The sequence below is a fragment of the Melanotaenia boesemani genome, chromosome 5 (genome assembly GCF_017639745.1).
Source record: "Melanotaenia boesemani isolate fMelBoe1 chromosome 5, fMelBoe1.pri, whole genome shotgun sequence".
In the NCBI taxonomy this organism is placed as follows: domain Eukaryota; kingdom Metazoa; phylum Chordata; class Actinopteri; order Atheriniformes; family Melanotaeniidae; genus Melanotaenia; species Melanotaenia boesemani.
In genome coordinates this window covers 9,610,815-9,637,389 of record NC_055686.1, presented here as the reverse complement: position 1 = coordinate 9,637,389, position 26,575 = coordinate 9,610,815, and the positions used below count along the sequence as shown (strand labels likewise).

General features: G+C 37.3%; 2 protein-coding genes across 3 annotated transcripts; both read left to right on the top strand.

Moving 5' to 3' along the window:
* Nucleotides 1-1,670: 1,670 nt before the first annotated feature.
* ttc29 (tetratricopeptide repeat domain 29) lies at nucleotides 1,671-10,245 on the top strand. The gene is made up of 12 exons (XM_041985247.1): nucleotides 1,671-1,720; nucleotides 2,317-2,420; nucleotides 4,749-4,826; nucleotides 5,864-5,923; nucleotides 6,511-6,674; nucleotides 6,883-7,059; nucleotides 7,149-7,361; nucleotides 8,611-8,696; nucleotides 9,369-9,460; nucleotides 9,599-9,725; nucleotides 9,812-9,901; nucleotides 9,994-10,245. The coding sequence occupies exons 2-12, from the start codon at nucleotides 2,335-2,337 to the stop codon at nucleotides 10,072-10,074; spliced, it is 1,254 nt and encodes a 417-aa protein (XP_041841181.1). The 5' UTR covers nucleotides 1,671-1,720; nucleotides 2,317-2,334; the 3' UTR covers nucleotides 10,075-10,245.
* A 1,333-nt stretch (nucleotides 10,246-11,578) lies between these two features.
* On the top strand, nucleotides 11,579-24,670 carry slc10a7 (solute carrier family 10 member 7). 2 transcript variants are annotated; one of them, XM_041985272.1, is made up of 13 exons: nucleotides 11,579-11,824; nucleotides 13,362-13,444; nucleotides 13,534-13,670; nucleotides 16,140-16,215; nucleotides 16,308-16,346; nucleotides 16,431-16,466; nucleotides 19,069-19,152; nucleotides 19,235-19,400; nucleotides 20,886-20,937; nucleotides 21,290-21,363; nucleotides 22,213-22,358; nucleotides 22,508-22,559; nucleotides 23,842-24,670. In XM_041985272.1, exons 1-12 carry the CDS (start codon nucleotides 11,725-11,727, stop codon nucleotides 22,526-22,528), a joined length of 1,014 nt encoding a protein of 337 aa, XP_041841206.1. In that variant the 5' UTR covers nucleotides 11,579-11,724; the 3' UTR covers nucleotides 22,529-22,559; nucleotides 23,842-24,670. The 2 variants fall into 2 exon arrangements, with proteins under 2 accessions (XP_041841206.1, XP_041841205.1); XM_041985271.1 differs by lacking the exon at nucleotides 22,508-22,559 and having other exon boundaries at nucleotides 11,580-11,824.
* Nucleotides 24,671-26,575: the final 1,905 nt, after the last annotated feature.

Genomic DNA, 26,575 nt, shown 5'->3' with positions numbered 1-26,575 from the left:
CTTCCATCACAGATTGAATCATGAATATTAAAGCTTACCCTGCTGTGTGTCAACATCTACAATTTCTTGTAAAATCCTGCAAAGTCTATATAGTTTGGTATTATATAAATGCTGATCTGAAAGATTATCATCAAATCTTATCATGTGTTTATGACATCATCCATCAAAACAATGATCTCTTTTATTTCTAATAAAAAAAACAAGTGTGATCTCATCTGTCATACTGAAATTCGGTATGTTTTTGGAAAGTAGTAAAAAGTTTTATATATTTCATTTGTTCATGGTCAAACGTATAAAATAACATGTAAAGATGTTCCTTAAAGTAAACTTTGTAATCAGTTACTGTCATTTCAATAAAGATAGTGTTAAGAAGTCAGTGTATGTCATCTGGGTGTAACCCTTTTCTTCAGTGTGTTATACACAGATCACATTTCCAAATAACAGTAATGTTCAGGCATAGGGTCAGTATGGCTTCTTCTTCCTTTAATACAGTTTAAGGGTCTAACTCTGGATGCAGCAATGTAATGAAAGCAGATTTTCAAGCAACTTCTATACCCATGTGGATCTTTTGACGAAGGAATAGTTCAGTGTTGCCTGAAGGCCTGTGGTTCATCTAGATCCAGTCATTTTTGTTCTTGACTTTTATGCACCTGAATTGCCCAGACTCCCTGAATTTTTTCATATTGTAAGGCTCTGAAGATGACAAACAACTAAAGTTCTTTGCAATCATGCTTTGAAAAATTATATTTTTAACTTAGTGATGATTTTCTGATAGTGATGAACCAAGACCCAAAGACTTAGCTTTTGGGCACTGCTCCTTTTATACCCAATCCTGACACCCTTACCAATCTCCAATTTTTCTGCAGAGGTATATATATATTTGAGTTTCTTTTTGAGTACATTGCTTTAAATGTTGTTTATATTTTCTAAAAACAAAAGTTAAAAGTTAATAGTGAAAATAATTTCTTTGAATTTGTGCCAAATAAATAGTCAAATTGAATAAATAATTTAAAACTTAAGAAAATTCTTTAGCTTGTCAGAGTTTTGTAAAAAATAAATAAATAAAATAACAATAACAACAACAACAACAATAATAATAATAATAATAATTTTAAAGCCAACATTTTTAGGCAACTGGTAAAGTTAATGTCCATGTAATCTCAGTATCAGCTCAGATTTATCAAATAAACCTGGATGAGCACTACCTTTTTACCCCTGGCGGCGCATGCAGCTCTGGTGACGTTTCAATGGCACGCATGTTAAAGACACGAGAGAATACAATATGGAATATTAATTAAACAACAAAAACAACTTCAAATCCTCTACTACAAATTAGAGAATGAATGGTATTTCTGTGAGTTAATATTATACTTCAGTCATGGGAACTTGATAATACAATAGTGCTCTTTCTTAAATAAAACTAAATATGAGTGAATGACAGCTGAACTTGTTATTTGGTTCTAAAGTGACTTAGCAAGCTGGATATTATGACAACAGATAGTGTTATTTTTATGTATTTACCTTATATTAATTCTTTTAAATGAATTAACAAGTAAACTAACACCACATAACAAAAATGGGCATGTTTTATCTTCTGAATGGAACCAGACAAACAACTTTACAACACTTCATGTTGGAATGCGTCCCTTCTGCGTTGCCATGGTGACAGCTTAACCGAAAGTTGTGTCTGCGGTGGAAACTTTTAAAACAAAGTAGTGCGGTAAGCTCACATTTCTGTCCATATTTTAGTGTGTTCTTCTTTAAACTGGTTAGAAAAATACTGCTTTATACATTGAGTTTTCTTATTGACGGCAACAATTAAATGAGCCTACAGGAACTCTTTGTGAACGTCGGTTGTTTCTGTTAACGGTATATTTACATTTACATTGACTTGTCCACGGAAACAACAGGACGTTCAGGTGAGATTAAAAAAGCTTAAAAACATAAATGAAAATCACAGTTTGGTGCTCTAAAACAAACTTGCTAACGTGTCACTTTAGCTTATTAGTCATAATAAATATTATCAGGTATCTGATCTAATTAAACGATATTACAGCTCAAATTTTACTTTCTAGCTTTGTTCTTCAGTTCTGTATAGCTTTTAGTGTAATTAAGATTGTCTTATCTTTTACTTTAATTTAAATAAAGTGGCATTTATTTACCAGCTTTACGTGACTGTCACGTTTTAGCAGAAAATTTGTGGTAGATTTTATAGTAAAATATCAACAAAATAGCATTTCTTTCTATTTTATTAATTAATTCAATAAACCAATTGTCTGCTATAGTTAAAAGGATCCTGTTCTGACTGTCCTCCAGGTTAAATACAAGCTGAGGATGTATGCAGAAGAACTGCAACCCAATGAGCCATTTCTACCAGAAATCTCAACAAACAGCAACAAACAGAGAAGTTCCCGGCAAAGGTAGACTACAGATCTGGGCCGGTTTTCCTAAAGATTCTGAGAATCCTCTCAGAGAGCTCCTAACTTAGCCTAAAACTTCCAGCAAACAGTCTTTTTAGGAGTGATTGAGAACATTCACAGAGAGCTGAAATGGACCCAAACTCTTGTCTTAGTGAGGAGCTGTGGTTGACCCCATAGCTGGGAGTCATTTCAGAGGCTGTGATTGGTTGAGTGTATAAAAATACACTTTTAGTGATAATGGGCATAGAATGGGCCATCAGATCAATAGACTTAATTATAGAATCTAATCTCTATGAAGACTGTGTAATTACAAATAATATTTTACATTAAAAGAAAATCTCTGTTAAATTTATAGTAAGCTAAAATGATCCTGTTAGTTATATTTTTTTGCCTACATTTATTTGCCATGCTGTTCATTTTTGCGCTTTCAGCTTTTCAACACCATTTTGTATTAATAATGGGCTCATAAAAGGGCTCAGTTTCCATCATTGTCTGTTATTACTGAGCGACCTATAAGAAGCAGTGTTGGTTACCAGTGAACAGCAATGGAGAAGAAAAGAACAGGGAAACCCAAACAGACAGGGGAACGTGTTTGTTTCTGGTTGAATTGGACATCCACAAAAATCCTGCACGATCCAATCAGTCACCCAGTGTTTGGAGAATATGTCTCCTGCCTCTTCTGTCACCATTTTCTCATCCACTCAGGCAACTCCGAAACCTCTTCAAGGTCCTCTTCCCTGCTCTTAACAGATCTCAACTTAGGAGCTCTCTTAAGAGCTAGGATTCTTTAGGAATGCCTTTTATCTTTACTAGAATCTACTCTTCACGTTTAGGGGAAATTCTAAGAAAACATGATTCTAAGAATATTTTTAGAATTTGGCATCTAGGAACAACTCTTTGCAGTAAAAATCTTTAGGAATAAAGAATAAATAAATCATAAAAATAAATAAATAATAAAGAATAAATCATACAGAAAATGCCTGATGTGGAGCTGACTTTACTTTAAAAGTTTGTTTCCACCTCTAAATTAAAAAATGGCTCAAAGGATCTTCAACATGTGAAAGTAACTGAAAGCTGCAGCTTAACCCCTGACCCTTGATATAATGGGTTGAAAATTCCCATTTTTTTAATATCTGAAGTTTGTATTTGTCCCCCTAACAAGATTTAAAAAAACAAACACAAAAGGAGATCAATTAAAATAAACAAAATTATTTTACATTGGTTTTTTATCATGCAATGTCAGAATTGTTGTAGTGCAAAATATCTCCACTAGGGGGCAGAAGACAAGCATCAGATTGTATACTGCAGCGTTGTATACTGCAGTATGATATATTCTTTAGTTTAGCAGGTGTTAAGGGATTAATACGTTAAAAGCACTTTAAAACCTAAAGATTGGAGTAAAATGGGAATCTAGGTCAGAACAAATAATAAAAAGGAGAAACCTTAAACCAGCATTTAGTATTGTTAATTCTTCTTTGTCTCAGAGGAGTCCATCCATAACACAATGAAAGAGAATACTAAAGAAAATCACAGAAATTTCACATTAAAGATAATATTTCAGCACAGATATACACGTAACATCTGTACTCCTGATCTGACTTGTGTTTCTATCAGGACTAAACTGTTCTAATATTGTAGGTGGCCTCCACGTTTAGTATCATATTCTACTATTTTGATATTAACATAAACATTTGATTTATGTTAAACAGCTTTAAGGTAAACATAATGTAAAATAAATGATTTTATAGAGTTGAGAAAAAAAAAACTAACTTAAGAATTTGATTAATTTTAAACGTTTTTTCAGTAAGTTTGTTTACGTGCACCAGGAATTTGACTTCGGGTCAAGTGTCTGGACTGACAAACATCTCACCAACATTCAGGAGGAGACACACTGGCACACACAAACGTATTACTATTAAATACACACAACACAACAACATATGCACTACAGAAGGATTGGGTTCAGATTGTATTCTGTAAAGATTTGGTGAAGATGTAAGACAGAATAGAGCGCTGAAACTGAACCCGAATGGGCATCGAAATGAGAAACTTTATATAAGTAACCTAATGTGTACATACAGACGACCCCTACTTCAGTTAAAGTACACTGAGCTGATAATCAACTTGTGTTTTGGCATGTTTGGAATATACAGCCACAGCTGTGTGTGTACATGTGTTGTTCATATTGTGGTGACATAAATCTGCTTTTACAATAATACTGATGGTGCTTTTTGGCATCTGTTTTACATCAGACGGCTGTGAATCTCTGTGATGAAAACGCAATGTTACCCGGAGGGTTTAAACTCTGTGTGACGTGTGTGTGGTCAGCAGGACGAAGCAGCCAAAGGAGACGAGATGGCTTTCAGATGGATCCTCTCAGCTTCTGTCCAAGAAGGAAATAGCACTGTAAGTTCAGTGTCCATGGTAACCAGGTGTTGTACCTGGAGAGCTACCCAGCCAACCAAAGAAAACTTTTATTTTAGAAATTTTGTTTATTTAATTTACATGAATGATCTCAAACACAGTTCAGTCTACGAGTGATTTGCCTATTCTTTAGTTGAGTTACACTGTAATAAAAACTTAATTCAGGATGTAGAATAATAATTATAAAGACAGCAACGAAAATCTGAACAAAATATCTGAAACTGAAACAGTGACGACTTTATTTCCAAGCGTTAGTAATACTTCCCTACCTCACAGCTTTAGACCAAAGCAAATTAAAGTTAATAAGTAAATAAATGTTTTTTTTTTTCACTTTCTTTAGTAAAAATTATTTTTAAATAACTTACTTTCACAAGCCTCTTTACCTCATTATCACGTCGTGTCCCTCAGTTCTTCCTCTCGACTTTACCAAGTTTTTCCTGTTAGGTTGGTTTTCTCAGGGGATTGTGGTTTAAGTCTGAAGCTCCCCTCTATGAATTTCAGAACTTTTTTTATTTCCATAGTAACTTAAAACCTGTCGCCATCAAAACTTATTGTCTTTTGAATTGAGTAAAGTTTAATATATCACAGGTAGAAATCTTAAACTTTTTTACAGAAACATAATAAAAGAATCAGAAATATTAAGATAATAAAATACTGTTGAGATAACATAAAAACAAATTTATATGATGTCATAAAACCAATATAACTAGAAGCTTTTGCTATTTTAAAAAAGAGGCTTAAACTCCTTTTTAAATAATCAACAGTCGAAGACGTCTGGTTGTCCAACAGACTATTTAGACTAGTTAGACTTTTATGTTTGTGTCAAGGTTTTACCCAGAAAAAGGAAAAAGGAGTAAACACCAGGCATGTAGCTCAGCCTTAGTCTCATGCGCCCTCTGCTGCCACTGAGGATACACGTCAGGACTCATTTCTAACCTCTGATTCCTGCTACTGCTGAAATCAGCAGCCTGCTACTCATTCCCATAACATCTGCTGGTCTTCCTCCTCTTTCGCCTCAGGTTCAGAAACAGTTCAAAGCAGTTCGTCTGTGTGGAGCTGCTGCAAGATGGCTACCACAGGTACGTCCGCTTCCACCTGCACTGAGAGCTGATGCGCTGCAAACTGGTTTGTTATCAGGTTGTTCTTGTGTTTCTTACTGTCAGCAAGTCTCATCAAATGTGATTATGTACCGTCATGGTTTTTGGTGCTGACTAATCTTTCTTTGTAGTGTTTTGTTCTTACTTCAGCCCAGTTTTCACCACTGGTTCAGTTTTCCATCTGTTTTTCCTCAGCAGCCTTAACTTATTGTTCATCTCATGTTCAGCCTCCACTTATCATTTTCTCTTTGTTTATTGTTTCCTGCCTGTTCTTTTTCTATTTTTTCCTACCTTGTTGCTGCGTGTGTTGATACTTTACCTGCCTGCTTGGCTGTGCTTATTTTATAAGGAGCTCTGGAATAAGCTTCCTTGATATCCGGCTTATGGGTCAACACTTATTGAAACATTAAACATCTCTTACATATGTCATTATTTCTCCTGACACTTCAAGCACCAAAATATCATCATTTAACAAAATAATCAGATCTTAGCATGAAATTGACCAAATTATTCATGTCTGATTTGATTATCCATCAATCCAGCTTAAGGAACCTCTGTCTGTCTGTCAGATCCTTCTCGGAGCTCTTCTCTCTGCTGGGCTTGGATAGGGACCAGAGGGCAGCAGCACATTCAGAATCAGCCAGGCGTCAGACTCCACCACTGGAGGAGCAACGGGACAAACTGGAGATAATAAAGCTGCACCTGACCCGAGCCGAGCAGGCTGAAAGGACAGGTGATTGTACTGCAGTATAATCTATCAGTTTCCAAATAAACATTTTTTGCTGTTTTTATTTTAAAGACAAAACTACAGACTTTGGACTAGAAGCATTTTTAGTTTTGGGCTGTTCTCACTTTGGGAGAGATTAAGCTCTGTGTACAAGTCTGAGTCCTGGAGTTGTCCATGCGGTGGGACGAGTTACAGTTAGAGGTTTTGTTTGCAGGTTCCTGGTCAGTTGCGTGTGAGCAGCGTCTGCTTTTGGGCCAGTACTTCTCTGCTCCAGAGGATATTTGGCTCAGTTTGTACTTTTACCACAGCTGTGCAGACAGAAAGAAAGGAGGAAATTCCAGATGGGCCACGGAGGCCCGGGCCTGCCTGGCTGACATCTACCTGCAGCAAGGTGGGCAGCACTCAGTGTCCTTCAAACCTTTGGAAAAGATCAAGATAAAACAATATGCATACATGGTGGAAAAAAAACTGGATTTGCAGGTGATGTGGAGGAGGCGAGACAGCAGGCGGAGTTGTGTCTGAAACAGGCGGAGGAGGGCGGCTGGCTGGATTCGACAGGTCGGCCTCTGAGGCGCCGGTCTTGTCAGGTGCTGGCGAAGATCTACAACCGGCTGGCTGATGCTGCTCTGGCCAGCACCGACCGCAGCACAGCCCTAGCGCTGAACCTCAAGGGCTACAGCATGGCCACAGAGTGTAGGTGGAAGCGGAGTGCATGCTGGGAGTTTACTGGAAGGCGGAAGGTCTGAGTGAGAGAATGACCACACAGAAACATACAGACCCACGAAACAGCGTCTACACTTAAATTAGATACAGTAGGTGGTTTTAGTGCTGACAGATTTACACTAACAAAAGAAGTGAAAACATAAAACATTCAATGTTTCTCCAAAATGTTCATGAACTCCAAAAAATATTTCTACTCTTACATATATTGTGTTTTAGTTTTCATGGGGATGATGATGATGAGGCAGTTATATGAATTTTTGGACAGCAACATTTACCAGCCATTGATCTAAGTCACATTTCTTATAAACGAGCAGAGAAAACAAACTTTGACAGCACCGATTAACAAAACAGTAAAACGAAAATAATAATATGAAATATTTCACTGATCAGTTTATATATAATTATACACACAGAGGATGAAACTATACTTCTAGAGTTATTCAAAGATGCACAGAGCAATCAGCAAAGGCAGTCTTTTTTGTTTTTTTGGTTTTTATTTAATACAGTGGTTCCCAAACTGGGGTTCCTGACCCACCACGGAGTCCCCAAAGAGCACAGGGTGTTTTGAAAACCTGAAACTTCTCATTTTTAAAACCAGATTTAAAATCTTTAAAGGTTTCAAAGATAAAAAAAAAAAATACAATAAGCCAGGTTTAAAGTCAATAAGTAGAGGTCATCAAAATCTGTTATACAACTATTTTAAAGCATATATCCTTAGTCAATAATTTAAAAAAAGCTACTTATTAAGTCAAACCTTGTGCATTCAATCTACTTTGACCTATGTACTCTGGTTCAGTGAGGTCGTTGAGCTGGTGGAGCTACGGTGCTGGAGTAGTTCGTTTAATTTTTCATTCAACATTTCATTAATAAAACATGTCTGAGGGAGAATCACAGCTTCTTGATAGCTGCATTGAGGGGTTTTCAAGGAAAATATGTAAGCTGATGTAAGCCTTTAAAACTCATGGTCTTAAAGTCACACCGACATCAGGCGTCCCAGCACTTCTGACGGGATCCTTCCCGATGCCGTGCACGCTGGCGGTCTGAAAGGGTCAGAATAGGTAAATGTAGCAACACTGCAATGTCCTGCATGCAAAGTCAGGACCGTGTAAAGTTTTAAACCATCCCTTATTTCTTCAGTTAATACATTTGGCAACATTAAAAAAATGTTTAGCACAGTTCTGCTTTAAAACTCATTACAACAACTCATGGTTTGTTTCAGGTGAGGACAAACAGACCGAGGGAAGAGCAACCCTTAAACTAGGACTGACCTATCAGAGTTCAGGAGACCATGACTCAGCAAAACAGGTAAATATGAGCTTAATCAGGACCTAATGTCTTCAGCTCCCATAAAGGAAACCCAAGCCAATATATTTATAATATTGTGTTAACAATTTCTGATCTCAAGCCCGAGTTTAACTAAATATGCATATCATCATGTAGCTCATAAATATGTGGTATAATTAAAAAAATGAAACTGTGCCTCTGACTCATTTTGATGGTACACTGACTTTCCTTATGTACATTTCTGAAGTGACATTTTTCTGTCCATCAAGCAACAGACGCCAGTAGCTCCGTTCTAACCGTACCATACCATTCTCCTCTGGATCTATATCTGAAGAGGTCACATATCTGTTCAGTTGTATGGGCACTTTTTTAATAACAGAAATACACAAAATAGTGTGCTGTACTGTACCGACCCGAACTGTACCACTCAGCGGGAAAATCTGTTGATAGTTAACAGTTTATTTGAACATTTATTTATTTCAAATGAAAAAAACACAATAAAACAAAATATTTAGTTTCCAAAACTAAATTATTTTGTGAAACACTACAAAGTAACAGACGTACAAAAAGATGAATCAGAAACTAATAGTTCTGCATTTTGTAAGTTAGTTAAATGTTGGTTTAAATATTTTCTTTAAAGATCATCTATAATAGTCCTGCAACAACAGGAGATGATTTTCTGGTGTATTTCAGCTCTTCAGCACCTGCTTACAGATTTACGGCGCACTGCAAGATGCAGGCGGACTGGCAGAGACCTACAAAGCTATGGCAAAGTCATCAGAAAAGTACACACATTTCAGTTTTATTTTTATTTTTCTGATCTTTTTAATCACTGGTTGCTCATATCTGAGTCTGATTCTGCATGTATGAGTTTGTTGTATATAGGTGTATACCCTGTGTGTGTGTGTGTTTGTGTGTAACAGTAAAGGAAACATGGTTGAAACTCTGGAGTATCTGGAGAAATCAGTCGACATCTGCTGCAGCAGCGGGCAGCAGAACAGACTGGCATCTGACATCTGTCTGTATGTGGGAAACATCCACCTCAACATGGTATCACACACACACACACACACTGGCTGATTAAACTGATACTGTTAGCATAAGAGGTTTTTTACTGCTGCTTTCCCTCTTTCTAGAGGCAGTATGCCAGAGCGTACGAGTACTTCCTGCAGAGTTATGAATTCGCCTCTGAAGCAGGAGATGTAGCTCTGCTGCAGAAAGCACAGGTGACTCGTTTTTAACATCTCTGTCCAGATGTTTTTATTCCTTCCACATGATAGCAGCTGTTCACTCTCTGCCTGTCTGTTGTCTCTGCCAGGTGTTGGTGGGCAGCACTCGCGCTCTGCTTTTTATAGGAAAATACAGCGTTGACATGGAGTCGCCTCCTCTGCCTCCATGAAACAACAGGTGGCCTAAAAGGAGACCAGAGGACATCGGGACCTCTGCACAGACTCTGCTGCTGCCTGGTACTCTTTATCTGATAATTCAAAGATGGAGAAACATACTGAGTTGCTCTCATAACAAACAACTCACATTTTACACTAAATAAAAACTTCTGATTTGTTTTGTTCCTCTGTGAATCCCTTTTATTGAATTTCATCTCCTCATTGAGTCAAATTAGCAATTTAAGAGAACATGTCCACTTCAATAATGGGCATTTTTCTGTGTATTTGTGCTCTTTGGAGTGGTCAGACCTTTGTGAAGGAGAATCTAAACAACACAGAAATTTTTTGCTCAACACATCAGAGCCAGACCTTCCTTTCCTTTGAAGACAGTTATGTCCTCAGTCTGGGATATGTGGAAGACATGGGGTCTAAAGGGAGTGAAAGAGTCATCCTGGTTAAACTATGGGAAAAAAGGTCCAGACAGAAGTGGTGGTCTTCTGGATCAACACTGAGCTTTGGATCTCCTCTGCAGGTAGTTTAATAACCATTCACTACTCAGATCATGCGAGTCCAGTATTCGACATGTTAGTAAGCAAAGTCAGAATAAACCTGATATGAGATAAACAGAACAGAATCTTGCTCATAATATTAAACATAGATCTTAACCTACTTTTCAGTCTTGAATGTTTTGTATTGTTTCAGTAAAGTTACTAGAGAATAACAGTAAAATTACTCAAATCTTATATACATTGTGAGCTTATCTAGGTTTTTCTTAAATTTACCTCTGATTTGTTAAACTTTTTAATGAACCACAATTTATTCATGTAGAAAGAATAACATATTCTTAAACAAATTTTGTGAATGTGATATTAATAATTTTATTGTGGTTAAGCTTCAGAGGTCAAGTAAACAAAAGTACTCAAGAATGCTTAAAAAAAAAACCCACATCGCTTTTAAATGTCTTGTAAACTTACAAATAAACACCACAGGACATTGTAATCAATCAGCATCAAACAAAAATAAATAGACTCGTGTTCTTTCAGTACCCTTAACAATATAATTACTGTGTTTATGGATAAAATTTACATGACAGTTTTAATGTCATGTTTTATTCTTATCAGTCCAGAAATAATTAGAAAATGTGATATTGTTTATATTCATGAGAAAAAAATACAGGTTTGTTATTAGAAAGGTACAGCCTCTGATTATTTATTTTATTGTTCCGCGTTCTGTGTGCTCAGGACTTAAAAATAAAATATAAAAGAAATTTATAAAATGTATTAATGGCACTTTAGGGACTCCATACTATGAGAGAAAAAGGTAGGAGTTACCTCATATACTTAGCGTTTTTCAGGTAATGTGTGTAATATTTTATCCATATTAATTTAATTATTATTTTCATTATTAAGATAATTATTTTAACTGTACATACACTACTTTTTTTACGGTAATAAAAACATGAAAAATGGGCTGCGTCTCGGCTCCAGTCGTTACGGCCGCACTGTGGCCCACGTGACCGGAAGTATCTTCGGATGCTCTACTTGTGTTTTCCGATAGAAAACTCTTCACATAAGAAACGGCGGAGTTGAAGAAGTTCGGCCCGGCTGCTGTGACAGGACGGCCGGCGGCGAGGAGGCCAGTAGCCGAGCCCCGGGACTGGAAGCATGGGCCTCCTGGCACGGTTGCGGAAGGAGTGGTTCATTATCGGGATAGTACTCGTCATCTTATCGGCCAAACTGCAGCCCAGCGTCGGTGTCAAAGGAGGTGAGAGAGTTTCATCATAGCATACACCCATCTGAAGTTCACCGTTGGCCTTAAAATATATATATATTAACTTTACAAAAAGCTTAAATATATTTATTTTACTACTTACTTATAGCATCCCTTTATTTAAAAGAGACTAACTTCAATCTTTTAACACATGAAATATTTAAAATCGCACCAAGATGGAGATAGTTGGAATAAAAAGATAATTTATTGAAAATATTATATTCCTGTGTAATTAGGAGGTGTTTTGTGACCTAGATGTGTATGTTTCCTGGTGTCACACCTGGCGCTGTAGTGACACGTTGCAGTCATGTCAACACACACCTGCGCACCCTGCGCGCGCTCCTTCATGTCATACTTGGTATTTTTATGTGACAGCCCCTAAAACAGGTCGTCATACTCGTCAGACCAGTTTTAGAAAGAAAAATTTGTGTTTAAAGATAAAAAGCGTTTATCAGAGTTATAAAAGGCAGTTTTAACCTGAGTTGATAAAAGGATCTCTTTCACTTTGCTATCTCACCTGTAGATTAGATAATCTGCTGCTACTGGCAACTCCTTTATTTCAGCTTATTATTAATTTAAAGAAAGCTTGCACACAATGAGCTGGTGGATCACCAGATATCGCCTCTGTGTCACCTTTTTTCCTCCTGAGTCACTGAAACAAACATGGGAAACCTTTCTCTAGTTTCTTTGTTAAAAGATCACATAGTTTTACAGTTAATCCATATCCAAAGATATCCATTCAAATACAGGACAGTTTTTACTGTTTGTTGTGTTTTGTTAAAACGTGTGGCCAGATGTATAAAACGTTTTTGTTTCTTTACTAAAATTGTGTATTCACAAAAGCAGAAATATGGATGTGATTTCTTTTTGCCTCATTTATAAAGTTTTGTTCTTCTTTTTATATATCAGTCATAGTGATATTAAAGGCAGATTCACCAGACCAGTGTTCCCAACCTAATTTCCCTGAAGACCGCCTTCATGAAACTGGTTGTGAACCCCCAGCCTGCGCCGAGTTGAAACCCTGTTTGGTTTTCTGCTTTCTTTAGCTGCTTCTCGCCATTAATGATGCTTTCTGACTGAGTTCTGTCTGTTGATTAAACCAAAGTTAAGCTAATTAGCAACATACAGTCTTTCTTTTGTCTTTAAAATAAGAACAAATCATCAGCATTGTGACCATTAGTGAAATGGTGCAAAGTTGGTGTATTTTGGCTCCCAAAACACTGGTTCCATGTGAGTGAAACACATAAATTATAAAAAACTTAAGCGAATACACCTCAGCTCGTTTCTGTGTGGACATGGCCTTAATTTAAATCACACTGGCCTTGAACAGTCAAAGTCTCAGGGACCCCTGTGCTTTTTGGGAGACTCCATTGGTTGTCCATAGACCCCAGGTTGGGAACCACTGTGCTAATTTGTAACTCCCATATTTAATGATAGTGTTCTTCTGCATCCATTATGCATGTTTATTGGATATAATCCATCCTGACTGTTTTAATGCGGATGTTATTAAACTTTAATGACTCTCTGTCAGGTCCTTTAAAGCCAGAGATCACCATCGCCTACATAGCGGTGTCGCTCATCTTCTTCAACAGCGGCCTGTCTTTAAAAACCGAGGTAAGAAACCAAGCAGCGCTCTGATGCGTTCAGGTGCAGTCTGGAAAAGTTTCCCACGTGTCTGATGCTGTGAGCATCTCTTTTTACAGGAGCTGACGAGCGCGCTGCTTCACGTCCGCCTCCACCTGTTTGTTCAGTCCTTCACGCTCGTTTTCTTCCCGCTCGCCGTCTGGCTGCTGCTCAGGGTGCTCGCGCTGACAGCCATTGACCAATGGTTGCTCAGAGGGTAAGTTGTGTGTGTGTGTTTACAGGTTTGTGTGTGTGAGTGCCGTCCTTCAGGTCTACCTGAGGAGCCTCTTATGGACGAACACAAAGACCCACATTGAGGGTTATAACAGGCAACGCTCTGTATGACGTTGTGATGGTTTCAAACCAAATATTCAGACCTAGTGGAAAAACTAAGGTCGGTGGGGGTCTTGCTAGTGAAACATAATCTACTTTTCCAGCAGTATTGGCGAGCAGTAAAAGCATAAAGAAGCTGCAACTTTGCACAGTATGTGGTAATAATAGATCTATGTCAAACAGTTAGTTCATGACTAAAATATATGAAACACAGAAGCTGCAGGAATAAGACGATCAGGCCAGAAGATCATACAATTTTCTGACATCTTGTTTCTCTTCTAAAATCCATGAACAGATCAGACATCCAGTCTGATAAACACGTCAGTGAGAAATAAATCCATAAAGCTCGAGTTTTCTTTTACATCATTTATTATGCTGCAGCAGGAAGTCAGGTTCAACAGATTACAAGAGTCTGCAGAGGTTGTTAATATTTTTTCTCCCTCCAAGTGTTGTAATCTATCCAAAACCCTCCCATACCCACACCTCTCCAGCCAATCACTGCTAGAGTTGAGTGCGTGGACAGCACATGTATGAAAACATTTTAAAGTCATTAAAACTAACTCTTCTCAATAGGACTGCAGCTGGAATCAGACTAGCCTAAAGTAACCTTCACCCGGAGTCAGACTGGGATCTGCAGTCTCCATAAACACATAACATGAATGCCATCTGTCTGCCACCACTCCCAGCATTAACACACATTATTGCTTTAATATGAAGATAGGTTTATATGAAAATGATCAGAGTGTGAATGTTGCTAGCACACACCCCCTGGTGGTACGAAAATATAAACTAAAAACATATTTTTGTTTAAACTTTTTTGCTTACAACTTCCTTGTGAAGAAACGTTTCACAGGACTCGTAGCTTTAACACATCAAACCGACATCAAGAACCAGCACTGAGACGCCACCTGCTGCATGTCCTCTCACCATGACTGAGCAAAACAAAGCTCAAACCACAAAGATTAGAGTTTCTATATTGGTATCAGGCTCTGATATTGACTTTATTTATGGATCGTGTATGGGACTGAATTCCCAGAACCACCTCACCGATCCACAGAGGACTTTTCATGTCTAACGGGGATGAGTTGTCTTTGCTGCTTTAGCAGGTCACTAGTTTTGATATGTTAGTCTGAAAACAAAAAAGCAAGATGGTAACCTGAAATGTGCGTCCAGCCAAGCTTTCTGGGTTACAAAGTTGTTCAGCTCAGAGGGGAGGAGAAAATAGCGCTCGGCAAACACTCCAAAAGAGTTTCCGTATAATTTTGGAAAACATTTAAATTGGATAAATTTAGTTTCAGTTACTCTTATTAATAAGTGTTGCGTGGTTTACTACAGCCTAATGAAATCTTACACAGTAACAGTTATAATGATAGTCACTGTAAAACGCATGTAAGCTGGTTTGATGTGGGAAAACATTGGTATCAGCAGATATTGGAATTGAAAGCAGATCGATGCATCGCTAACAAAGATCACGTCCAACCACGAGCAAGAACAGACACGACTCTCCAGTGCAGAACAAGGTGGTTTATTACATTAGTGAAGATCACGTAGATTTAATAAAAAGATGGAAACTGTGTTAGCTTTTTATGAGACCGTTTTAATCCCATTTACCTAATAACACTTAATTCCTGGATGCTCCTCCCCCCTGAGATGAGATCAGTAATCTTACATGTGCATAAAATCTGTTTGTTAAAGGTAAATATTTACTTTTAAATCTCTTATAAAAGACTTTAACAAAAGAGTCAAAGGTGTGTCCTGGTTTATAGCTCCTCCAGAAAGCCTCCTCTTTCCTCACTCACTAAGATCTCCTCTAAATTGTTCCAGGACACAGGCAGGAGGAAGGTGAAGTTAGATAAATAATGTGAAGCTTGTGTGCAGTTTGAGGATGTGGTTAGTAGGAGCTATAGGGAGGAATGCCGTAATGCAGCAGTAGACGTGTTGGTTGCAGATGAAGTGATGAAAAATAAACTGATCAAATTTTTTAAACCAAGCATCCTTTTGCATGGATACTTCTTTCTGAAACACTTTGCACGGATTTAATGATACATTAATTTAGCAATAACTAATAATTGTTTGTTGCAGCTATGATTGAATGTAAAACTCAAATTTGCCTCAAACTGCACCTCGTTAAGTATATTAGTTGCTGCATCTTTAGCCTTTTCCATGTCAGAACGTCTGTAAGTGTTATTTTATCCCTCATGGTCTGTTAAAGCCATCAGAAACGGCCCAAGACGGCTCGATAAACTCTGGAAAATCACCCAAGCGTGACACGTTTCTCTCTGCATCCCAGGAGGCAGGAAGTGAGTCAGTTCTGTCTCCTCATCCTCCTCTTCATCCTCTTATTGTTTCCTAGGTTACAGACAGTGAGCTGCATGCCCCCTCCTGTGTCCTCCGCTGTTATTCTCACTAAGGCTGTCGGAGGCAATGAGGTAACACACACACCAGTGTTTGACCAGAGTGATGAGCACCGTGTTGGCATGTTGTTGTTGCTATGGAGACTGATTGTTTTCGGTGTTTGCAGGCTGCTGCTATCTTCAACTCTGCGTTTGGAAGTTTTCTGGTAAGTTTCTGGTCTGGTTAAAGTTAAGTGCAGGTTCTGATAGTAAATCTGAGTCTGAGCTGATCATTCACGCGTTTCCTGCAGGGAATCGTGGTGACGCCGCTGCTGCTGCTGCTGTTTGTAAGTAACACCTGCACTAAAAGATGCTTAAATATACTTACAGCACACATTAGCATATGTACACAACTTCAAGGTTGCCGGTGCCACTTCCATCCAAAATCAGCTTCTTTCGCCAGGATAAGGCCAAATTCCGATTTTTAAAATAGCACTTGGAATAACTTTGTTTCTGGACACCTGATGATAAAAATGCTAAATGTAAGGCTGGAAAACTACCAGAAACCTCATAAATAAGGAGGATAATGTGGTGGGTTGTGTTCACAACTGTGAGAAGACACTTACAGTAAATGTCCAAAATCAGCTTCCCACTCAGAGATGATGCCAAATTCAGATTTTTTTCATTCACCACTGCATTACATTCACCTGTAAACCACTGAGCAGCTTAATACCTCTCACATTAGCAGCTAACGCTAAAAACATGGACCCCATGTTCAACAAACAATGAATTTTTTAAAAATAAAAGGACACGTACATACTCCAAAATAAATTCAATAATACACTAGTAAATGTAGACAATACTCTTTTGAATATTTCAGAAGTGCATGTAGTCGTGTTATATCAGATTATTACAGTAATACGATTAATCTCAGTTTGATTATGTAAAAATATTTATCTGAAAATGTCTTTAATATTCAAGATAATTTAGTGTTACATAAATATCTGTGAACTAATTGATATTGAATTAGATTTAAACAAAATCGAATTGAATCAGGTGGTTGTAAATCTGATTAAATCAATAGTTAATGGTGATACCCAGCCCTAACAGAAACTCTCCGTAATGCCTTCCCTCTGTCATAAACAATCTTTTTGTGACTTTTGAGACAATTTTTTCCTGAAGATTTGCTGCCTGTGCAGCTTTAATAATATAAACAAACAATTGAAATAAGCTGAACTAAATGTGTCTGGATGTTTTATGTAATATGGAAACATATTGTTTAACATTTCAGTGCGAAAGCTTTGAGTATCTTTATTATTATGCATCTCGGTTGAGAGTAGCTGCAAGTTTTTGTTATCATGTTTATAAAAGTCACCCTAAACTGTAAAAACTAAAAAAATGAGATTGTATAATGATATTTATTTTCCTTCTTGTATTTTTTTCTGTTAAATGCTCAAGTAATAGTTCAATGATGTCACAGACATAAAAGTTAGTTTAGAGGTGGTTGGATGTGTATTTCAGCAGCACCCAGTAACATACGTTTTGTTTTAATATTTTTCTTATTTTTTTTAACATATCTGTTAACATAACATATCTGTCAGCTGTTGTTCGTGGTCCGTCTTGTGTCAGATACCACATGTTTTTAATCACTGAAGCAGCAACATGAGCATCCTCTCTGTGCACCATGCAGAGAGGAGCTGATGTTGCTCTGCAGCTACAGATTTTACTACTTTGGATCATAAAATAGACTGTATGAGTGGGTTGTTGGATATATTTGGTTGACTGTTTAATCATTTTTAGTAGACTGTGCTAAGGTTAATGGTTAATGTTACACAGAACGTCCTGGTTTATACATCAAACCCTTTCACTCAGCATGACTCATTGCAGTGGGACTCACAGATTTCTCTGAAATCACCTCGGGATAGACGGCAAAGCTACAGAAGCCAAAAGAGGCCATGACTGAAATTTCTTTTTAGCATTTTTATGGAATAATTTTTTACCTTTACTATAAAGGTTTTAGGAACTATAACAAAACAAAGTGGTCTATCATGGTTAAAGTTTAGGGAAGCCATTGCCAGGAAGCTAACAAAATAGCACATGTTTTCTTCAACTTGCCGTCATAAATTATGACCAATGTCAGCAATTATTAGTTAAATTTGGTGCCAAGGCCCCTTGATCCTCTCATTAAAAGAAAATAATGCTTGATTTCTTGAGATAGCCAGTTACAGTAGATGGTTATCTGAAGAAAAGGCAGATTTTTCATTATGATCAGAAAGTTTAACTTATTTTAAGATGAGAAGATAACGGCATAAAAAATTCATAAATGCAGAAATGGCCACTCTAAGCTTCTGTACAAATCTCTGATTCTGTTGCATTACAAGTTCTTAATTTTGTCCTCTTAGCTCTATTTGACTTGTAAAAATGATAAAATACACTGATTATTAAAATCAACATCTAGATCTTTCAACCCTGCTGCAGATGTTTTATCACTCGGTGGTATCCGGCGTCATCTTCTACACTGTAGTGTGCTGAGGCTGAAGGCAGTCGACACTAACAGACTCAACAAGCTCATCAGGGGAGCTGCATCTGTCCCAGGAGTTGAACTGGAGTCTGTGGCGGAGGTGTTTGAGAGGAGGATGCTGAGCAAGCTCCTCAGTATCATGGACAATGTCTCTGACCCCCTGCATGCCACCCTGACGTCATGTCAGAGCTTTTTCAGTCGTAGACCAGACCACCGAGGAGCTCCACTGAACGCCACAGGAGGTCTTTCCTACCTGCGGGTCCTGAACTAATCATTTCATGGGCAAACAGGAGGTTCTTAAACTCGGACACAGAAATAACTTGTGTTGCTTAGTAGTTTGGATTTGTTTTCTACGAAAAATGTTTCTGGATTTAATTAATTTATTTATTAAAAAGGTGTATTTATCTTATTTTTCTTTTCTCCTCCAGCTCGGCTCTTCGTCCTCCGTTCCCTTTTCTTCCATCTTCTCGCAGCTCTTCATGACGGTGGTAGTGCCTCTAATCGTGGGTCAGGTAGGTTCAGACGAGCCTGTCGGCTCTTCTCTGAGCTGTTTGGTTCTTATTTCATTGAATTTATGTGTTTGTCTGTGTGCAGGTGTGTCGTAGGTTCCTCAGGGAGTTCCTGGAGCGGCGGAAGCCTCCGTTTGGCGCCATCAGCAGCGCCGTCCTCCTCATGATCATCTACACCACCTTCTGCGACACCTTCAGCAACCCCAACATTGAGCTGGACGCCACCAGCCTGCTGCTGGTCATCCTCATCAGTCAGTACATTAATGAGATTTTAAATACTAAAAAAATGTTGTGGCATTTAGTCAGACAAAAGTTTTAACTGAAAAATTAAAGTGACATCTGGTGACATCAATAAATAATAGCACCATCATGAGAAAGATAATTTTTTCTTTCTTCAGAATTGGACCTGGTTATACCACTTTTGCTTATCTCAGGTTTTAATCTCATTTAAATTTGCCATTTTAGGACGTATGTTTGCAGAGTAAAACAAACTTAGTTATTGTAATGCAGCATGAAGATGGAAAGTGTAAACCATGAGGTCGAAAATAGACACAGCCTGCAGGTCAGAAAAGTTAAGCCAATTAAAACTGCATTCTTTCTGCTAACCAGCAGGTGGCGACTTCTGTGGTTATGACTTGGATTGTATGAAAATCAGTTTTTAAAAAAAAGTCTTACTCTGTTGGAAGGGAGTCACATTTTTAGTTGCTGGATGCTTTTGAGGTTTCCACATCTAGCCTGAGTATTATCAGTATATAGTAGTAGTAGTAGTAGTAGTATCATTATTCATTAATTTAAGACCAAATTGGGTGAATGTGGATAAAACCAATAAGTTAGAAAATTAAAAAGGAAAAAAAAAGTTTGAATATGTTGTCATAGAGTTGCATGGAACCGGATGTGTTCCTCTATCCAGATACTGTACTCGATCCCCAAAACACTGTTTGTAGCCTGGATGCTAACTGCTAAAATAACGGCTGAGTTACCAGGTTTATTGGAACAATACCGTATCTGACTTCTCAGATTATTTTTGTCTCAGTGGCCTTGTGATTCAATACTCCAAGAAGTTTACTTAGTAAATTATGGTTCATTTGAAAGAAAATTAGGTGATAAAATGGAGAAAATCAGAATGGCTACAGCCACCTTTTTATATAAAATATATGGTAGAAACAGTGAATTTCCAACCACTTTGAAACGCTTTTTACTCTTTTTTCTTTTACTCTAACATGGTATTTAGTACAAAGAAAAATACTGTGATAATATAAATAATATGAATTAGTTCACCAGTTTCATCTCATCAGTGTGTGTGGAAGCGTTTTTTTTATGCATAACTGCAGCAGCAACCTTATTTATTTCCTGAAAGGTGGGTTGAATGAAATCCAAACAAGCTTTTTTTTATTGGTGCAAGCAACTTCCTTCAGTTTGGAAACTGATTGTGATCAAGAAATAATTCCTGAAACAAACAGCTCCTCGCACAATGAAATTTATGAACCTCTGCATGTTTTAATTAATGCAGCAGTTCCATGAGAACATAAAGCTAGCTACACCGGTTAGCTAATTAACCATCAAAGTACCGTAACTTACAAAATGTTGAACCTTTGTTTCAACACACTGCCTGATTTCTGTAATTTCTCTCATTTCTTCGCTAGAAAACCAAGTAGATAAAAAACAAAAAAAGTCTTAATATGTATGTTCAAGTTTTAGACTGTCATGAAAGCTTCCTCTCTGGTTGTCCTCTGCAGTTTTCTCCATCCAGATGAGCTTCATGCTGCTCACATTTGCCTTGTCCACCAGGTGAGTCTCCTCATCGTCTGTTGTCTAGATTCCCTTCGTCTTTGTCTCCATGTCTCACTCTGTCCACTTTTTTCTCTACTTTCCCATTTTAAACACCAGTCTGAGAGACGTTCTTGTTGTTTGAACATAAGTCTTTAAGTTACTTTGCTGTCATTTGTCCCAAAACTAGCTTAAATGCTTCATCTTCCAGACTTTGAGACTGTATTTCATCGTGAGAAAACAGCTTTTATAGAAGTATTTTCTGTAAGAAATGTAGGAGAAATCAATGAGCTGTAATAGAAGTTGCAGCAGGAAATAAAATCTGATCAGAGAGCAGCGAATGACAGTTTTAACTTCCTGATTGTCCCCACAGGCCCAGCTCAGGATTCAGCCCTGCAGACACCATCGCCATCATGTTCTGCTCTACACACAAGTCTCTCACTCTGGGTATGACACTGATTCTACATTAAATCACAGATTTTACACATAAAGGCATCACTGAGAGGTAACCATGAGTATCTGAGCTGAATGGAGTATTTCAGGCTTCTGTAATCTGCTGCTCGTCTCTGCTACAAGCTTCTACTGGCAATATGTATATCTTGTCTATGTTGCTGTGTGCTCACTCCAACCTCAGTCTTACAGTCGTCACACCACGAATAATTAAAACAAAATCGACTAAAACGAGCCACAGGAACAGTTCTGAAAAGTTTAACCAATCAATAAACACTGCAGCCAGCAGTTAGCGACTGCAGTGGTTATAGATTGAATTCATTTAGTTTAGTTTATCAAGTTCATTTTTAAACATAAAAGAAAACAAAGCTGGAAAAGGGGGGAAAACAGATTAAATTAATATGAATGAAATAGAGGTCCATACTCAATAACAAAGAAAACAAAAGATACCTGTAATCATATATTTATTATGGTATAAAAAATGGAGTAGTAGGCAGAAGTAAGACCTTCGAGTCCTGCACACTTTTACAACTTTTGTTTGTATTTAAAGAGTTTTATTATAAATTACTTTCAATGTACTGCACAAAATGTCAGTATAAAAACTAAATATTACCTGCACCATATATAAAACATAGAATTCAAGTAGAAAATGACAATCTGTTGGCAAAAAGTCAAGTTTTTGGTTCTTTGAATTAATCTCATTTCAGAAGGAACTAAGTGAAAATGTCACAAATATGTTAGCATCAACATGCTAAAAGATTAATTTGTTCTTGTTTTCATGCGATGTCTTGGTGTTTTGACTGAAGCTCAGAGGTAGCATCAGTATTTTGCTTTCTTTCCCTGCAGGTATTCCCATGTTACAGATCGTCTTCGAAGGCTACGAGCACCTTTCCTTGATCTCAGTCCCACTTCTGATCTACCATCCAGCTCAGATCCTGCTCGGCTCCGTCCTCGTGCCGACCATCCGGCGCTGGATGACCAGTCGACAGAAGGTACAAAAACATTCACACAAACTTAAAGACTTTGCAGATTTCCTGCAGCGGGGAGCTGCTCTGCTCCTCCGGCCACAAACTGCCTCCCTGTCTCTGAGAGGCGGCTGCATTCCAACACTAACCTCCTCACCTTGTCTCCTCCCTCACAGTCTAGTCTGTTGTTGAGATAGGGTCCCATTCCAACTCTTCTGTTTGTCCTGAGTGAGTAAGAACTGATGAAAAAATAACCCTGTTAATGAGGAGGAAACGGATGCTGCTGATGATATTTAGATCACTACAGATGGTCCAGCAGGCTGCTCTGAATCATCTGCTTCATAGTTTCAATCCTTTTTTCAATCCACGGGAGATCATTTTCATTTTATTTTAACCATTTTTCCTGATAATTCTTAATGATATGGCCATTTATTTAAACTTAGAGGCAAGTGTTTTTAATACATTCTGATATTTCTGTGAAAAGTAAAACATTACACTAGAAGTCAAAACTCAGACCAAAGACAGCTACTGTCAAAGTTTTATCCAATAATTTCACTCATTACAAAAAACGTATTAATCACATGAAATCAACAAGCACAAAAATAGTTTACAACTCTAATAAGTGAATAAATGAAATAAAATGAGAAAAAACAGACTTAATTTAAAAAAAAAGACTTTAACTTAAAAATATAACAAAATTGGCAAAAATGGTAAAAGATTAAATAAAATGACTAAAAATCATTTAAGAAAAGAACATTTTGTTGGAAGACAAATTAAAAATAAAGATTTCATATTAAAAAATGTCTTTTTCTTAAATAATAAATTGTGAAAAGGTTTTATTTCACTGAGGAAAAAATCTTAATTTTGAATTTTTTTACCTACAAAATATCTTCCTCTTAAATCATATCATTAAGATTTGTACTGTTTGTTAAACATTTAAAACATTAAGTTGTTTTTAATTAATTTAAATTAAATAATTTTTCATATATCTTTATTAATTACTTTTTAAAATATCTAATATCCTGTTGATGTCATGTGATTAATACTAACTTTTGCCCTCCTCCACAGAGCAGATGAAAATGAGCTAAATCCTTAATCTTATCTTAGAAATGAATGAAAATGAGCGATAAATACTATTTTAATCCTGTGGGTGCAGATAAATGTAGGAATCTGAACTCCATCTGAGGTCCTGAGTGTTTGCAGATGAGCTGTGGGTGCGACGGCGCCCTCTGCTGGCAGAAACCTAAACATCAGACGGAGCATCAGTCGGTTTAGTTTTTTTTTTTTTTTTTGTGGTGGGACGTAAAGTAATTGTTGCAGCTCAATTCAGATGAATATTTTCTTTTATAGAAATGTGTGAAACATTTTTCCTCTCTCACCTAATTTCCTCTTTGTAAATAATTTTCATGCTTTCTTTCTGGTGGCGGTTCCCTCGGTGCACATTTCACCACGACTTCTCAGATGACACGATCTTTCTGTCTGACACCTTCCGCTTCGTTTCTCTCTTCAGGCGATGAAGCTCTCGATTCTTCAGCCCATCTGACGGGGATGAGACGGCAGCTTTGATGGTGTAGACGTTGCTGTTACGAAAGCAGACGATGGAGGGTTACAGTAGCTAGAAGTGCCTTATTACCAGCCAACAAAGACCTCATCGTGGCAGGAGCGAGATGAACCCCTTGCCTTGATATTCTGTTTTTACAATAACAAAGAACACACATTTGCATCATATATATCGTTTTATATTTAAAAGAAACAAATGTTTTATTTTTATATGATGTAAATTGAAATATTCATGAAGGGGAAAAAGGACTTTTCTTTCTTTGAAAACAGCGTCTGAAAGCTGGAGTTACTGGGACCATTCTGTTATTTATGATGTTTTCTACTCTTGTTCGTCCAGATGTGACTGCCAACAAGTATCCTACTAATTTACAGCATCATAACATCTGGATTTTATTTTAGAGGAAGCTGTGACATAGGTGAGGGATGGTGGCAAAAGTAAGACATGAACATTAAACTCTGGGTTAACAAAGCTGTTTTCTTTTGTAATACAAACATTTATGTCCCGATTTCTCCACCACTTCCTGTCCTGTTTGGATTTTAACCAACTATGTGGTTGTGAGATCTAACCTCTCTATCAAGCAGCATCGAAATGAACAAAAAGGTAATAATGGATAAAAAGCACAAAATATAACTTAATAATAAGTCATTTGCATATAGATGAATATTTAGTATTTCTTATAATTACTCATCTATACGTCGATGACTCTGAGTAAATAATGCAACATTCTTTAATTTATTTTAAACTATTGCTGGGCAACCATTAAAGTTTTCAATCCTGACTTAATCTCTTGATTAATGATGATAAAATGAATATTTTCTGCAATCAATTGCATTGGTACACAAAATAAATTTTCAGGTGTTTTTAAACAAACATCAGCATTTTAGCAGCAGTGTTCCCTTTACACAGCAGCAGATTAAATAGTTGTGAATCCCGAATATTAATGTCATGAGATAAAAATTATAGACTGACAAAAGCTTTTTTGTTTTTTTTGTAAAATTATAAAAGTCAGCATGGGAACAATATCTGATCCATCAGGTCCGTTTCCCTGCTGGAACAGACGAAAAGCACTTCTAGGCTATATTGGGAAGAAAAAACATTTTTTTTAACATTTTTTTTAAAACTTAAAGCCTTAAAATAAAAAATGCTGTAAAAAAATTTTTGGCCTTTTTGCTTTACAGTTATTCTGTGGTACGAACAAGGGCGGAGCTTGAGGGGGGGGATAGGGTGGCACCCGTACTTAAGCCCCATTCTAAACACATGAATGTGTTGGATTACAGTCCATTCATGGCCTTGATTTTTCTGAAAAGTCACGAGACATGGGCATGGAATTGGAATTGGAAAGACTGACAAAAAATTTGATTTTTTTTTGTAAAATTATACAGGTCAGCATGTGAACCCTCACAGAGGGAACAGTATCTGATCCATCAGGTGTGTTTCCCAGTTGGAACAGACGAAAAGCACTTCTAGGCTATATTGGGAAGAAAAAAACATTTTTTAACAACTTTGTAAAACTTAAAGCCTTAAAATAAAAAATGCTGTAAAAAGATTTTGGCGTTTCGGCTTTACAGTTATTCTGTGGTGCGAACAGGGGCGGAGCTTGAGGGGGGGTAAAATGGGTGGCACCCGTACTTAACTCATGAACGTGCCCAGCCCCAGTCTAAACACATGAATTTGTTGGATTACGGTCCATTCATGGCCTTGATTTTTCTGAAAAGTCACGAGACATGGGCATGGAATTGGAAATCTGAACCAGAGTTCTTTCAGTGGGAAATTCATCATCGCAATCAGCAGCAGCAGATTATATTCAGAAGTTTTTTATTTTGCATCCTTTCCTACAAAAGAACTGACTTCCCTAGGCCGTTTCCTTCATATCTTTTATACCAAACTTATATCCCTTTTAACATGTTTGAGGGCTTTCATGTTGATTAATTTGGTGTCATCATATATGTAAACATTGGACTGTATTTGTGACGCGTCACAAGTTAAAATTAGCGTGTTTAAAGTATCGTCGTTGTCTTCCTTCAATCAGTTTCATGAGCAGCAGCTCTTTAGCTAACCGCTGGGAGTTGGAGCGTTGCCAGTCGTGCTTGTTGGCAGCTTTTACACCTGCTGTCTGCCTTTCTAAAGCATTTCCAGCCCGAATCTCTGGGAAATGTGTTTGTACTGGAGAACAAGCTGGTCCTCCGGGGCCAACATTCAGAGGCTGTGCAGGGGAGTCAACAGATTGTTGGGGTGTGGAGCTCATCAAGCATCTTTCTCATTAGATTATTAGTCACACAAAGCAGAAGCTTTCCAAGAACACCTAAAAATACATGAAAAACTTTACACATTTCTTTTGTTGATGGAAAGTGAACAAATTAGTTAGGAGCCTTTTGTTGCTCTCCTTCAAAGAAAACAAACAATGCCAATAAAGCATGATCTATAGAACCATGCTAGATAATCAGATTGAGATGATCATGAATTTTCCTTTTTTAACAACATTTCTGTCCTCAGACCACCATCAGATAAATGATGTATGTAAGAGCACAAAACAGGTCTGGAAATATTGATAAAGACACTTCTGCCTGAAATATGTTTGTTAAAATGTGTTTAAAATCCACTGTGTGCAGAATTCTGTGGTTTTACCTCCCAGTGACCTCAAAACTGGAGTATGAGGGGTTTTAGCCACATTGAGAAAGTGGAA